The sequence below is a fragment of the Cyprinus carpio genome, chromosome B10, assembly GCF_018340385.1.
Source record: "Cyprinus carpio isolate SPL01 chromosome B10, ASM1834038v1, whole genome shotgun sequence".
Classification (NCBI taxonomy): Eukaryota; Metazoa; Chordata; class Actinopteri; order Cypriniformes; family Cyprinidae; genus Cyprinus; species Cyprinus carpio.
The window spans coordinates 10,449,587-10,466,462 of NC_056606.1; the positions used below are offsets into that span (position 1 = coordinate 10,449,587).

At 36.8% G+C, this 16,876-nt stretch overlaps 1 protein-coding gene across 2 annotated transcripts in view; it reads left to right on the top strand.

The window, feature by feature from the left end:
• The window catches only part of LOC109072493 (Kv channel-interacting protein 1-like), a 33,141-nt gene that overhangs the window by 12,551 nt on the left and 3,714 nt on the right, over positions 1 to 16,876 (top strand). The window contains exon 1 of one of the 2 annotated variants that reach the window (XM_042732465.1): positions 9,465 to 9,837. The exons of the other annotated variant lie outside the window; for it this stretch is intronic. Within the exon in view, the coding sequence (XP_042588399.1) occupies positions 9,780 to 9,837 (58 nt within the window). The 5' untranslated portion in view covers positions 9,465 to 9,779. Of the gene's footprint in view, positions 1 to 9,464; positions 9,838 to 16,876 lie in introns of those variants that run through there. 2 annotated transcript variants of the gene reach the window in all.

Here is a 16,876-nt window from a genome sequence, read left to right on the forward strand (position 1 = left end):
TACACGTAAGCAACCACAGGATGGCAGTATAATATCCAAAATAAATGCACTTGCGCAAAAACGCATGGGCTGTATCAAAATGACTTAATGCCTCTGTAAGCATTCTGAAGGTGGCTGGCAAAATTAGATATGACAATAGGAATATATATCTGCAGCCAACAGGCTCAATAAATTGCTTACGAGGCAAAAACATGTGTAACAGCTATTCACAAAGAAACTGACTACAAGTAAGAAACCTGAAAAACACTGCAAAGCTTTGCCAGTTTATTTTTTATGGCATAAACAGCATGCCATGTATTTGTAGCATTTGTAATCATCTCACACTTGCAAATCATACTGCAGTCCTTACGCGGTCACAAGGGACTGTGTTTACATACAGTCGACAGCAGGCCTGGAGCAGAAGCTGACTGTGAACTGTGGGTATATGAGGGGGCACGGGCTGATGATCTACCCCAGTAACTCACATACTGTGAGCTGCAGCTGCCACTGTCATGCTACTGATACATTAGCTTTCACAACATCATATAATGAGCTAATTAACTTCAGTTTAACCATATCAAGCTGGTACAGTGCTTTAACTCTTTTCTTTCTTGTTAGTGTTGCAGATTGTAGGACATAGATACCCAGAGCTAAAATTTGACTGCAACCAAGTGGTTGCTCTTTCATCGCTCAGGAGACTTAATCGAGTACTCAGTAATGTTTCATTTAAGTATCGATTTTGGCTCAGATGTTTTATCCAAGGAATACAAATAGAAACAAATGATACAGTCACACTCACACACACACACACACACGCGCACACACACACACACACACACACACACACACACATAGGCCCAGATTGGCCCAGATTGTGTTACATCAGTCTGTCTGAAATCCTGTGCTGACCAGCTGGCCCCCATCTTCACACAGATCTTCAACAGATCACTGGAGCTGTGCGAAGTCCCTCCATGCCTCAAATGCTCCACCATCATCCCCATCCCAAAAAAAATCCAAAATTACAGAACTAAATGACTACAGGCCTGTGGATCTAATGTCTGTGGTCATGAGGTCATTTGAAAAACTGGTGCTGGTCCACCTGAAGGACATTACTGGACCCTTACCGGATCCTCTTCAGTTTGCCTACAGAGCAAACAGGTATGTGGACGATGCAGTAAACATTGGACTGCATTATGTTCTGCAACATCTAGACAGACCAGGGACTTATGTGAGGATCCTGTTTGTGGACTTCAGCTTGGCCTTTAACCCTATCATCCCAAACCTTCTCCTGCCCAAACTAACTCAGCTATCCGTGCCCACGTCCGTCTGTCAGTGGATCAACAGCTTCCTGACAGACAGGCAGCAGCTAGTGAGGCTGGGAAAATACACATTCAGCACCCATATAATCAGCACTGGAGCTCCTCAGGGCTGTGTTCTCTCCCCACTGCTCTCCTCCCTGTACACCAACGATTGCACATCTAATGACCCCTCTGTCAAGCTCTTGAAGTTTGCAGACAACACCACACTCATCGGCCTCATTCAGGACGGTGACAAGTCTGCTTACAGACAGGGGGTTAAAGAGCTGGCTGTCTGGTGCAGTCTCCGCAACATGGAGCTCAACACACTCAAAACAGTGGAGATGATAGTGGACTTCAGGAGAAACCCCCCTGCTCTCCCCCCACTCACCATCATGAACAGCACTGTGACTGCAGTGGAGTCATTCAGGTTCCTGGGCACCACAATCTCTCAGGACCTGAAGTGGGACATTCACATTGACTCCATTGTGAAAAAGGCCCAGCAGAGGTTGTACTTCCTTCACCAGCTGAGGAAGTTCAACCTGCCACAAGAGCTGTGGAAACAGTTCTACTCCACCACCATCCGTCCTCTGCACTTCAGTAACTGTCTGGTTCAGCTCAGCTACCTAATCTGACCTCAGAAGACTACAGAGGGTAGTCCGGACTGCTGAGAGAATCATTGGTACAAACCTCCCTTCTAATCAAGAACTGTACTCATCCAGAGTGAGCAAAAGGGCTAGCAAAATCACTCTGGACCCCTCACATCCAGCACACTTCCTCTTTGAACTGTTGCCATCTGGTTGACGCTACAGAGCTTTGAGCACCAGAACGGCCAGACACAGGAACAGTTTCTTCCCTCAGGCAATCCATCTAATGAACACTTGATAATAACTGTGGAACACACAACACTATTTATACACACATACATGTGTTTAGTGCTATAAAAGTAATGCAAATAGCATTGAATTTCTGAAAAAAAAAAAAAATAATAATAATATATATAGAGAGAGAGAGAGAGAGAGAGAGAGAGAGAGAGATTTCAGATTTTTGATTTGCAGTGAGTCATAACACTTAGACAATTGTTGAGTTTTCTTTTTTTCAGAAGAAAGACTTCATGTTGTGCTGAAAAAAAGACAATGTGATACTTAAAAAGGGCATTTAATATTTACTACACAAAAGTGTTGTTGTTGCATTTTTTACTATTTCCATTTTCCATCTTTATCAAAAAGTGATTTCATCACTTTATTACTCTTTCATATAAACCATATCAGTCAAACGTTTGGATACACCTGAATAAATGTGTCTTGTGATCTAAAAGACAATGAGTAGGTATGTCCAAAACTTTGACTGAAGGCCTGTTTGCATGAAAATTCGGTCCAATTTTTATATTCACTTTGTTGTCTGTTCAGATCGACTTGCAGAAACACGAAAATTCTGTCATTAATTACTCACCCTCATGTCGTTCCAAACCATAAGAACTTCATTCATCATCAGAATACAAATTAAGATATTTTTAATGAAATCCAAGAGCTTTCTAACCCTGCATATAGACAGCAACACAACTGAAACGTTCCCTGGCTCAGAAACGTAGTAAGGACATTGTTAAAAAATAGTCAGTGTGACATAATTTTATGATGCTACAGGAATACATTTTGTTATTTTTGTTTTCTTTGCACACAAAAGGTATCCTCGTAGCTCCATAAAATTACAGTTGAACCACTGAGAACGTTTCAGTTGCATTGCTGTCTATGCAGTTAATTCAAAGATGAGCGAAGGTCTTACGGATTTGGAACGACATGAAGGTGAGTAATTAATGGCAGAATTTTCATTTTTGAGTGAATTTTAGCATGTGTCTGTTCTCGCTGTGAATGAATAAAAAGTGCCATAGATTTAAAAAGTTCATATTATTTAATATAAACGTAATAACTGGCTCTGCCTCTGACACAACTACTTCTCAGCTGCTGTAATTACGGATATAAAATGGGTTGTTAACAGTTTTATGCTGACTCAATATGTTTGCAGTTAATCTCAGTGTTGTCTTGGAGAAACAATTTTGATAATAAAGAGATCTCCATTGCGATTTCGCTTTCCTAGCAAAACAGTATATCATATTGAACTGAGAATACACAGATCAATCGTCTGTCCTAACCTCACCTGCTCCTGGATCCTTCACTGCACCAGCAGTTTCCTCTGGCAGCAGCAAGGCGGATGCAAATAGGGATGCTTGGGTAGAAGATTAAGGAGGAGAAGAAGAAGAAAGGGAAGGGCAGATGAAAGAACATGGAATGATGTGCAAGCACATTGCAGAGACATGTTTCAATGATAAGCTCCTGACAGAACAAGGGTTTACTCAAAAGAAGCAGCTCAATCTCTCTTTCCTGTTATTTCCTTTGTCTTTTCTTTTGCTTCACTTCCATTCACTTCTATCTGGCTCTCACACATTTTCCTCTGCACTCAGAGAGGAATGACAGAAGAGAAGAGAGATTTGTGAAAAGATCAAGGGGGCAAAGCCTCGTCCTCACAATTCCTTGTCGTCCTCACATCATCCCTGTTTTTTCTATCCTCCTCTGAGCCTTTTTCTGTTTTTCATCCCCCTTCTTGAACACAAGCTTCAGCCCTGCTTTTTGTTTATCCAGTGGTTTTTCCAGCTCAAAGATTTGATGCTCTTAAAGCTCTCTTTTTTAATAGCCCAAATGCTTGTATTTTAATTGCAGGGTGTAATTGAATCTCTAGTCTTTTCCCTCTGCGTGTGAACGAGTCAGTATGAGAGCTGCGCTAAAAGATGTTAATGTTTAAGTGGCCTAGATAGATAAGAGTCCAGCATGTTCTAGAAAGCGAGCGAGAGCGCTTTGGTTAAAGTGATTATCTTAATCCTCACACTGCAATACTCTGACCACTGATAGAGCCCATAAAACCATGTATCTGAGCAAGAAAACCAATGGTTCATTTAAATTTATATCTTCAAATTCACTATTTAAAAAAAATGAAACATTATAAAAATTTTAACACATTAAAGTCAACATACAGTATGTAGACAGACATCAATCAATGCAATAATAAATAATAATTGATAATTCAACAACTTTATTGTTCAAAAGTTTTGCGTCAGTAAGAACTTACTTATTAATTATCGTAATTAATACATTTATTTAGCAATCGCACATTAAATAGATCAAATAAATGCTGTTATTTTCTATTAATCATAGATTCCTTTAAAAAAGTATCACTGTTTTCACAAAAATATTAAGCAGTGCAACCGTTTTAAACATTTATAATAATAAAAATAAATGTTTCTTGAGCACCAAATCAGCATATTATAATAATTTCTGAAGGATCATTGCTGAAAATTCAGCTTTGCATAATATAAATTAATTACATTTTAAATTATATTAAAATACAAAACAATTGTTTTAACAAATATTATAGTTATAATGTTTCACAATTTCACAGTATTTTGCTATATTTTCTGGTTTTCTGTATTTCAATAAAATATATAGCCTTGGTGAGCATTAAACTTCTTTCAAATACATAAAAATTACCCTAAAATTTTGAATGGTAGTGTTTATTCAACCAATGCATCAACCTAAAGCGCTATACAACAAAAGTGCTATAGCCTACTTAAAAGTTATTATATATGGATAATCAAATAAAGTAACACCAAATAACTAAAACATTTGTTTACTCCAACTAGTAATAAAACAATTATTACAGTGGTCTACTGTTAAAATCCTCCTTAGAAATCAAAGTATTTATAGATCGAATATTATTCTCTTTTCAGGAGCAAATCATCATCAATATATTAGTAGCCTTAATTACTGATATTTCAGCATATATGAATAGTATTAACATCTTAATATTAACATATTAGAAATGTCATGAAAAAAAAATGCCCTGTAGACTGATCTCCTGTGACCCTTCAAAACAAGCACTTTGTTGTGAGCATCCCAATCAGCCTGACTTCCACTGTATGTCCACACATGTAGCACTGGCTCAACCAATGGTGTGAATTTGGGGGCGGGGCGATATATTTTACCGACCAATAGCAGACAATGTTTAGGAAACCTGTTTGGAAAACATTCCTTATTTTCACAACTGTCTTTGATAATGGTAGTACAGAAACTGCACACTTCACTTTTAAAATCTCTGACTGGAAAGGATCATCTATTCATACCTACTGGAAAAAGATTGATATTGTTTCATTTTCTAAGCACCCACCACAAGTCTGTTCTTACACTGCAGGATAGACCTATTAACTACTCAGTTTTATCACTCTCTCGTTCTCCACTAGTATTCCTAAATGAACCACTCACCATCTCTCTCTCTTCCTCTCTCTCTCTTTCCATGTCTCTCTCAGCCCCCAATAAAAGCTCAGAAAATGATGAGCAGCCTTCAGAGTCCACATGATAGACAGACAGAACGCGGAGGAAAGTCAGAGAGAGTGAGAACTAAGTAACCAACAACGCTGAGAGTAAAAGAAGGTTGAAAGATCAGAAAATAAGGATAAAAACAGGGACCAGTGCTTTTTTTCAAACCAAGATCTAAAGTGAGGAAAGTGAAAAAGTGAAGAACTCTGTTGAAGATGGGTGTAGTGTTGGGGACCTTGTCTATGCACACCAAACAGGTCAACTTCAGGACAGGTAGGATCCAATTTACACATTAACCAGCTAAAAATACTTTCATTAATGAGTTATTTGTGAGAACGGAGTGGTAGACAAGAAGATAGAGAGAATATTTTTATACATTTATCACTCTTGTTCTACTTAATGTGCAACTGGAATGTCTGCATGTGTGTTTCTAACCTAGATAATTTTTGGACAACAAATTTTCAACAGAATGCCACTTGAAGTTAGCGAAATTAGAAAAACTCCTCTTGGGATTGTTATAAAGGAAAAATAGTTCATAGAGAGAAAATTTTTATTCACTTCTACAAATGCCTGAATTTATATCTCAAAGGGCAAGCAAATAGCAATTTAAATTAGCCTAATTTAGTTTGGATAAAGTGAATGTGCAGCATTTGAATGTGCGAAGGATGAAGTGAATTTGTAGGCATATGCTGGCATGGGCTCCATACAAGGCATTATGGGTTATGAAAGTATTACATGGCTTTTTTTTTTTTTTTTTCAAAATTATTACCTCCTGTAACGCTCAGAGCTGAAAGCATGGAGGAGGCGATTTGAAGGTTTTAAAAAGCGGAGAGATCAGGCTGCAAGTATGTGATAAGAAAATGCATAAATTGAGGAAAAAGAGAAGGTGGTTTCTTATTGATTTTTTTATGCCTTGAAGGTTAATTAACCTACACTCCATGCAAATTTACCATTTCTGATTCTCCACGGCTTTAATGCACAACAGAATATTCCAAAAACAATACTTCAACAAATCAACACAACATCAACACCCCTGCACTCACATGTGGGAGCATGTGTTTTTACACACTCATAAGAGCAATAGAGAGAGCCACATTACATATACACACACCGGAGACCTGAAGAATGATTATGGAGCCAAGAGGATTACGAGTTGTGGGCAGGAAGATAGAAAGCTTGTTTGAAGTCTTAACTAAAATCCCCAGGAGTTACAGGAGCGCCTGTGAGTTTTTAACTAGAGATGTGAACTGTATGTCGGCTTTGGCACTCAGCCCTGACGGAGTAGAACTTCTACTGTATTTCTGAAGGGCATTGCTTCAGGTTCATGTGTTGGGGATAAAAACTCTGAGGATGATTACTAGGAGATTTCAGTTTCGACTTTAAATAGTGTTACTCTAGTTTTTGTAGTTTGTAGGAATGGCCTATATAAACCATTGCATCTGTACCGTTTTTCAGTGCTATGTTTGTGTTTTAGAATTGAATTGAATTGAATTGAATTGAATTGAATTGAATTGAATTAAGTCTAATTTTAGTTGAAAACACACACACCCACACACACACACACACACACACACACAAAAACAGCCCCAATACTTGACACACAAGACAAGATAATTGCTTTCTTTCTCTTTTTTACCAATGACCAAAAAATCATTGATCATTTTTATGTAATCTAAAGATCAGTAGCTTAAAAAATAAAATGACAACACCACAAATTATGATGTAAGGAAACGCTGTGCAGAAACAATGGCTTTCTGCACACGCAAGAATAGGAGAGATGGATTATCAATTACTTCAAACATACATAATCCAAACATATTGCTGTTTTTTTTTTTTAATCGCACTGCCTGGTAAAATTCTGTTAGGCCATTTCTTACTGTACTTCTGTTGCAAAACCCTATTAACAATATTACTATGATTACAGGTTCTCAGTGATACAAGGTTTCAGGCTGTTATTCGCACCACTGAATATGTTTCCAAGGGTAAGCCGATCATCTGTAACCATCTCCCAAGTGCATTAGCAGATTCAATGAGGTGTCTGCAAAGGAAAGTCTAACATAGAGACTTCAGAGTGAGAAAAGAGGCTTACGCCTGCCTGCCTGGATTTCACACATGCCAGTCGTTTGCTGGATATCATTGTTTCTCTTCCAAGGATGAGTGCCAAAGCGAGAAAACCATTACATATGTCTTACATCAACAAAAAAAATGTGCTGTGATGAAATTTGAATGCTGATGCCAGCGGCTTTATCCTGTGTGAGGCAGGTGGTACCTCAGGGTGTTGTGTTGTTGCAGACGTGGTTGTAGTGAAGGAATGCAGATGCCTATGTGCTAGAATGAGGATATCTCTGGATATCTTAGCCTGATTTTCAGGTCAGTCCTGCTGGATTTGCGTAATACTGAGCGGTGCGAATTGATATTATGTAATTACTCATTACCTTCAACTTCTCTCCTCACTCCCAGCCCAAAGCTCGTCCGTCTGAAGTCTCATCTTTTTTGGATTATTAATAAGGTTACAGACCTGCTGTTTTGAAACTCAGACATCCCCCAATGGCAATTTCTTTGTCTCTGTAGTTTGTCTTTCTGCTTCCCATTTCTGTTTTTCTTTATCTCTGTTTCCATCTCTTTAATTGAAAAAGTTTGTGGGGTTGGTTTCCCACTAATGAGAGAGAATACCAAACTTTATTCGAGTATTTGGGTCATTTTACAGAGCATTATATGTACAGTACATCAAAAACACATCGTACACACTGAAAATTAGAGTACTTGATCTGTGAAACATTCTTATCTGAGTCACTAAATTGCAAACGCGCACACACGCATGCACGCACAAAGGCTCATAACTGGAAATGAACAGTGGATGATGAAACCAAATACTCATAGTTGTACCACAGCTCATCTGATGTATGTGGATAAGGTTTTGCATACAATATGGGGACTAAATATCTCCACAAATGCAGTAAAATCACCAACACTGGGTGACCAGCAAGTGGTACACTGTAAAATGTTTGTAATTTTTTACAGAGAAAGGCTAAAAATGCTACAGTAAAAACCTGTTAATTGGGTAAATGTTAATATAAATTATACATAATTTTACTGTGAAATGTGTGGGGTTTACAAGTAAAAAGTATAAATTACTGTATAATTCATGGTGGAAAACAGTTAAAATATTCTCAGAAGTCCCCACATGAAACATCACATATGATTACTCTTTATATATATATATTTTTTTTTTCGGCAATTTACTATTTTTGTTATCTGTAATATACGTTAACATGTTTTGTTTTACATTTTCTGTTATTTACTTAATTATTATTTGTCTAAAGTAAAACATAAGATTTTTATAGTTTGCATTATTAAAGTTATATCACATAATACATGGTTAAAAATTATAAAATATACCTGCACCAATATGCCATCCTGTAATGAAACATTTTAACTATATTTTATAGTCTTATAGTATTTATAGTATAGGGTGAGTAAATGACAAAAAAATGTCATTCTTGACTGAATTATCCCTTTAAAATGGATTCTGTAAAGTTTAGATGTAGGTTAGAGTATAGAAAACATCATTTGCACCATATAAGGACAATAGAAGTCAATGGAACATCAGGTCATGATAGAACAACAAATGCTTGAGCATATAAGAGCAGCAAAGTGTGAACAAAAGTCATCATCCATCTTGCCACATTCAGCCTGTGTGAAAATTTGCAATTCCATAAGGAACAGATCTGCTTTCTCTGTGTGTGTGTGTGTGTGTGTGTGTGTGTGTGTGTGTGTGTGTGTGTGTGTGTGTGTGTGTGTGTCACAGAGAGGAGCATTTCATCCTCACACTGCTTCCCATCAGGCTGATCCACCTGCACAGCAACAGTTCCTGACACAGAATAACAAACAGGACCAAGCAGAAACTGCAAAAGCGAGAGTAAAGAAAGAGAAATTAAGGGAGAGAGGGAGTGAAATTTGTGGGAGGGGCATCAAGGAAGGAACCATATGCTTTTAGCAAGAAAATTACAGCTTGTCTTTATTCACTGACAAGTGAGAGGAGAGTGGAGAGGGAAACAAGAGCAGGGGATTCAACAAAGAAAGACAGACTGGCGGACTCAACGCTTATTAGTTTGAGCACGCGTGTCTTTGCGGTGACAACATGGGAGCAGTAGTGGGCACATTGACTATGCAGACAAGACAAAGACAACCATCTAGAGGTATGTTAACTAATGACAGATTATCTGACTCAATGCATTCTGTAATGGAGAAAGACTAAAGGAGTTTTGAAGTATCAATAACAACACTAAATTAATGACACAATGGCTAACTTAGTCGCTGAAAGAGTGTTTAAGGAAACAAAAGAGTGTCCTATTTGTGTTCAAAGACAGATGACACTTAAAAAAAATGATTTTTTAAGTAGAGACAATGTTAAACTAAAGAGCTCAGAGAGAACAGAAAGAGAAGATATTCAGTTGACAGGCAACACATCGCGGTCTGCTGTTTACAAATGATGTTTAACCTCATCCCTCACAGATAAACATCATGGACAGCGTGTGTGTGTGGCATCTTTGTACATGAGCGGGTGTTTTAACACTCTGCTCACATATCAACCTTCTTCCTGTTCACATGCGCCATGGTGTAGTTGTCATGGAGACAGCTTTCTAATGCTTTGTACAGCAGATGATGGGATGTTATGATCGACATGATAGCAAGGGAAGCATTATACACATGAATTCTGTACAGAACTACTACTGTTCTTGGTCCATTTACATGGATCACAAGTTTAATCATAATTAAACTTTAGTAATAATATGCATGTCATTTATTCATTCAATCAATCACTAAATTATGCACTAAATTAGAGGTCAACTGCATGGCAAATCTAAGAAAGAAACTATGAAACTATGAGTTCTGTGCTTATACATTTAAATATAAATTATTTGTATTATATTATTATTATTATTATTAAGATTATTAGATATAAAATACCTAATTTTTAAATTATATATTTCACCTTTATGTCACTGTGATTTTCTTTTGTGAAACACACACACACAAAAAAGATATTTTGTAAAATGTCCAATCTGCTCTTTTTTAAAGCCTTACAGACACTAGAATAATAAATATTTTATTACGATAACATTTAAAGAGATTTCTCTGAAATGCATTATGCAAATGTGTTGATTTTCTTTGAATAATTATTGAGTAAATTCCAATTCCTGTTATACCTATTCAAATTCCTGTAATCAATTTAGTTCAAATACATATTTATGAATTTAATTCATACTCATGAACTTAAATTCTGCACAACCCCTTAACTTGTGATTCGAATCATTGGTGGTTTGGAACAACATAAAGAAGAGTAACTTATTTGAATGAACTGAATTGCGATTTTGGGGGTGAATTATTCCTCTACAATCTCTTAAAATGGTCTAATGCAAAATTAAATGGCATAATAAACTGCTGCCATCTGTCAGATGGTCTTCTGTTCCCTTTGCTCCAGCCAAACAATGTTCTGTATGACAACTGCTTTGGGACATTAGGCTCCAAACAAACCATTTTTCCATTCAAAGATCAGTGATCCATGGTCTGGAGGCCTTTGGTTGGATTCTCAGCTCTATGTTAGGGGTGTGACTCCAGTCCCAACCCCTGTCCTAATGAGAGTGGAGTTCAGAGCTGCAGTAACAAGTGATTTGTACTGCCTTACAGCAGCTGCTCATGAATATTCATCATGCTGATTAACTATTTGCTTGCTATTTGTCGCTTTTCTCTGACATCTTCCCCTATAGATTTATCAAATCACTGTGGTCTAGTGCTCCCCACGGTTGAATGTGGGCGGCTTGCTTTGGTTAATTACCTGTTAAAAAAAGATATATATTGTTGAGCTTGACATCAAGGGCAGGATTCTAATGACACTGTCTTCTATATGTAGCGCCATGAACTGCAGTTTATTATTTCCTTACACTTCGCTTGTCCTGAGAATGAATGGCAGTAACCCTGATTTAACCTGACTTGTTTATAATTGGCTCACTGAAAATACTTATAATTGACACATAACTAGAAAATGAAATATAATGCAACACTCTCCAGTCACAATTACTGAGTCAAAAATTGCACTGCAATTTGCTTGTAGCTAACAAATTTAATCTACATTGATTTTCCTAATGAGTTCAATAGACACATAATCAGTCTCAGAAACAATCTCAGTTTTAAAATCAATAAAGAGAAGATTGAGAAGAAGGCTTGTGCTGTTGTTTTAACCTTTCCACCATCACTGTGCTTGAGGAAGCACTCTAATGGCACTAATAGCTGCTTGAATGGAGAGTGTATCTTTAAAATTTATTTTAGTATGTTCCTACTGCCACTGTTTTCAAGGGCTTTGTCTCTGTTTTAAGCTTTAAAGAGGAAGGGAGAGAGAAATAGATGGAAGGAGAGAGAGTTTCAGTCCCATGCTGTGTTCTGTTGCTTTTCCACTCCACCTACTAATTTTTTCATGTGCTGACTGACATCTTCTTCTCCATTCTCTTCTGCTCTCTCCATTTTCCCATAATAAAAACACATTGTCAGGCCCCTCTGTCTTTTTTGCTATAGTGTGTCTTCTCCATTTCCCATTTTTCAATTTCAGTTCCCAAGTAATTTATTGTTGTGCATGATTATTCTGCACACACAACCAGTGATAAAAAACAAGAAAAGATACAAGGGTACGGGTAGAATGAATGAATGAATGAATGAATTTGGTCTTATTGGTTAAAAATGCACTGTGCAGACAATAAATGAAGTAATGAATATTGAGATATGGAAAATAAAATAAAATAAAAAATATTGCTTTCAACATGTTATTGATTTATATTCTACTCTTGATATTAATATAGAGAAATGGAAAAATAACATTTTTAAAAATCAAGTTATTGATAGTTATAGTAGATTTATTGTGGTGACAATAAATGAAGTAAGGAATATGGAAAATAGAATTTGAAAATGCTTTCAATAAGTTGTTGATAGATATTACATAAACAATAAGTGAAGCAGTGAATATGGGGATTATTGATTGGTCTATTTATCTCTATCTTCTTCCTCTGGTAATTAACACTACATCTTTCTTAGGTGTGTTCCACTTATTTTTCTCTCACCTTCCCTTTTCATTCTCACTCTCACATCAGTTTGTTTGCTTGTGTTAAAAGGCAGAGAGGTGATAATTAAGAGTGATGAAATGAGGGGCTGCCCTGTTGAGTTCTTTCACAAGCAGAAGCTTCACATCTAGTCATTCCCGTGAGATGTATCCATTACATTCTCATCACAGTTATCAGACAGACCTGACAATATCTGGGAGTTGTTCAAGAAACAGCTAATGGATGCTGGTTGCTCTGTTGTTATAATTCAGTTCAGCTTCAAGTTTATGCTCAAACAAAATTCTTTTGATATTGTCACAAAGCCAGTGCGTTCACTGCTGGTGAAATTTCACTAATGAAAAGCATATTGGTTTCTCAGCCACAAATTACCAACCAGCATAAGACAGCCATTCATACTGCTCTGAGCATGTCATTCGCTGGGAAAATCTGCTAAACGTGATGAAATCAGTTAATTTGTTTTCCATAAATTGTCCAAACTAGTCTGAAAATGCTACTGAGATCATTCTTTATCTTCTTGTGTAAATGCGTTGGTGAGTTTATGTGTTCAGGAAATAGCGGCATGCTGAGCACTATAGGTAGGAAATAAAGAATGAATAAAACTCATAAGTGACTGAGAGTGTGTTACTGGCTGTGCTATAAATCATTAAGCTGATGTGGCCATATGTTGAGTACAAGGGGCAAATTGATGTAATAGACTGTCATTGACGGTTCAATTCAAAATAGTTTGGAACCCTATCAAATAGAGAACTTCATTTTTCAAATAGAGAACATATGGTTTAACCACAATGTGGTCCAATCCTGTGTGAATTCAAGCACATACTCTTGACATCAGCAGCCCAAATCATGCCATAAAATTACACTATGGTTCGATCCAAAAGCGACATGTTGGATCGGCACAAGCAGCACAATGTTTAAAACTCTTCAGGGAAATCAGCCCACTAATGGCTTTCTTATAGTTCCCTCTGCACACTTAACAATCAATGTAACAAATTGAGAAAGTATTTTAACATCTCAAATATTAAAAACCTTCCATCGCTTTATATATGCACATCTATGTGCTTTTAAAGATATATGGAAGGTTAAAGTGTGTGTGTTTGAAAACCAGAGAGAGGATTTATAAAGGGCTGGAGCATTTATAAGGAGATGCAATGGCTCTCCAGTGTTCTGTGAAAGATGAAGGTCTTCCCTCAAGCCACCCATGGCCATTTTCATTCCTTCTACTGATTTCCCCATCACCCCATCTGCCTCTCTACCCACAACCAATCATTTTGCCGGAGCTGACACAGCAGCAGCAGAAGTATGGCCTGCAGGGGGCGAGTGCGCAAGTGTGTGTGTGTGCGCGTGTGTGTCGAAACACATGAGTCATCCAAGTTTCTTTCCTACTAAAGAGAAAGTCTTTGAAGTGGAGGTGTATATTGTGGGTTTGCCCCAAGCACAGTTTCTGTATTTGCGAAGGGAAACGGTGTGTTTCTAATCAACAATTCCATGATTGCTTCTGTAATCTCACCAGCTGCACTAAGAAGAAAATTATTATTATATCTACTAAAGATTATTTGTTGTTAATGTTAAAGTAGGGTGACCAAATGTGCCATTTTCCCAGGATACGTCCTGGCCAGGATTTCTATATTATTTAAAATATCCACGTTTTGGCTTTGTTTGCGCTTCGCAGACCAATTGTTATATGACAAAGTGCAGTGAGAGCTCTAGAGAGCAGATGGCTTCTTGTGCTTATGAATTGCTCTCACGGTACTTTGATCAACGATCATTACCTTCATTAAGTATGAAAACAGGAAACCAAAGCCAAAACCTGGATATTTTAGGCAATATAGAAATCCTGGCCAGGACGTGTCCTGGGAAAATGGCACATTTGGTCACTCTATGTTAAAGGAACATTCAGTAGTTAGCTAACTAGCATTAGCATAGCTGTTCTTCGTGTACTTTAAGTGCCGATACCACAACAGAGTGATGTGGTGACATTTATGGTTGTTCAACGCATTTGATGGGTGAAATCCAGTCATTTCAATAGGAATCTTTTTTTAAGAGTAAATGATTTACCCATGCAGATTTTGCATCAGGCTCAGGTAGGTCACACAAATTTGCCACAGTGACCAAGAAAGCTGTTTTGTTTGAAAGTGACTTTTGTGTGAGCTGTGTTTCATACATTAAAACTCTACTGACAACAGAAAATGCACCTTTTTCACCCACAATTTTTTTTCCCCCAAACCTTTAGACGCTGTAATAAAGGTATTTTATTTACCGTATGGCATATTTACAGAGGCGGTGGCCAATGGGTATAAGGATTATTTCCAACATTTAGAAAAAAAATTCCCCCAACTTTTTACACTTCTGGTGTTCCCAACAAAAATTACAAAAAAAAAAAAAAATGGGAGAGAAAAAAATAAACACTTTTCATTTTTGGAATTGCTTATGCACTTTTAAATAAGCATTACTAAAATTACCCACAAATAATGTTTTCTTTTCGTTTTTTCACTCAATAAATCGCAAGGTACAAAATTAAATCCAATAATTTCCAAAAAGAGATTAAAAAACTGTGTAAATTAAAAGAAAACAAGTTATAACGTAAAAATATCATAATGAAAGATTTACAACCATTTTTTTTTTTTTTAAATGCCGGTTATTTGTGTCTGGAAACAATAGGTAAAGGATTTTCAGGATTAATTTATTAATATTTATACAGGACCTTTTAAAACAAAGATTCAAAGTGTTTTACAATAAGAAAATATAATAACACAGAACACATAAAATACAAAACTTAAGATATCTATACTGTATAAATGAAATAATAATTTAAATAATTACAACAAACACCACCAGATTAAGAAAAAGCCTTATGATAAAAGTGAGTCTTAAGAAGAGATTTAAAGGAGGATAATGTGCTTGCCTGTCTGAGATCCCCAAGCAGAGTCTGTTTTTAGTTATTATGCCACCTGCAGTTGGAATCAGCTTCCAGAAGAGATAAGATGTGCTAAAACAATAGTCACATTTAAATCCAGACTCAAAACTCATCTGTTTAGATGTGCATTTATTGAATAATCACATTATTATTATTTTGTTTTCTTTTATGCAAAGCACTTTGAATTACCTTTGTGTATGAAATGTGCTATATAAATAAACTTGCCTTTCTTAAAAAGCAAAAGAAAGAAAATACTTCATCTTTGTTAGTTGCGTCAGTTGTGTAAAGCAAGACTGCACCACTTTAGTCACCTGCATGGGCCCTCATATATCAAAGAGATCTACAAAGTTGTACTTATATGTAGGAATGTGTGTAAATATAAGCACAACTCTGAGCAGGCTTACACAGAGAATCTAGTGGTAGAATGGTGATACTACAAAAAGAAAGTGCTGCTGCATGTGTCCTGCGTCCTTGTAGCTATATGGTCATGGCTGATCTCGCTTTGCTGGAAGATTTGGCAAACCAAGCACTGCACTGAGAATGTGTTTTCAAAGAGCGCGCTGATCTGTTTAGTGAGAGCACAGAATGGCTTCTCAGTCGGTAGAGCTTTCTTTGCCATGACTTCGGTGACGACGTATACATTCACGTGATAAAGGGAAGTGTTGTCACCATATATGGTTCATTGGAGGTGTTTCTGAATGCAAATAACCATGAACATGAACGAGCATGGTGCTTAAGAATGTGGGATTTATCAACAATGATTACTTACTGGTGTGCGTAAGAACTGCATGCGCACGTTTGATAAACACAGATTGTTTTGTACTTGCACACATACTAAATTTTATTCATAGAATTCAGTGTAGAAAATGGCACCTAGGTTACGAGCCTATTTTCAAACATTAGAAAAGGCAACCAGACTAAAAGAGAGATTATTAATACTTTTAGTACTGATACAGGATGCATCTGTGCTACCAGGCTTTATCGGGACATACAATTGTGTATTATCTGCGTAGCAGTGGAAAGCAATGTCATGACTACATATAATTTGACCCAAGGGTAACATGTAAATAAAAAAAAGGTAAAAATAGAAGGGTTAAAGGTTTAGTTCACCCCAAAATGAAAATTGTCATTAATTATTCACCCTCATTTCATTCCAAACTCGTAAGACCTTCGTTCATCTTCGGAACATAAATTAAGATATTTTTAATGAAA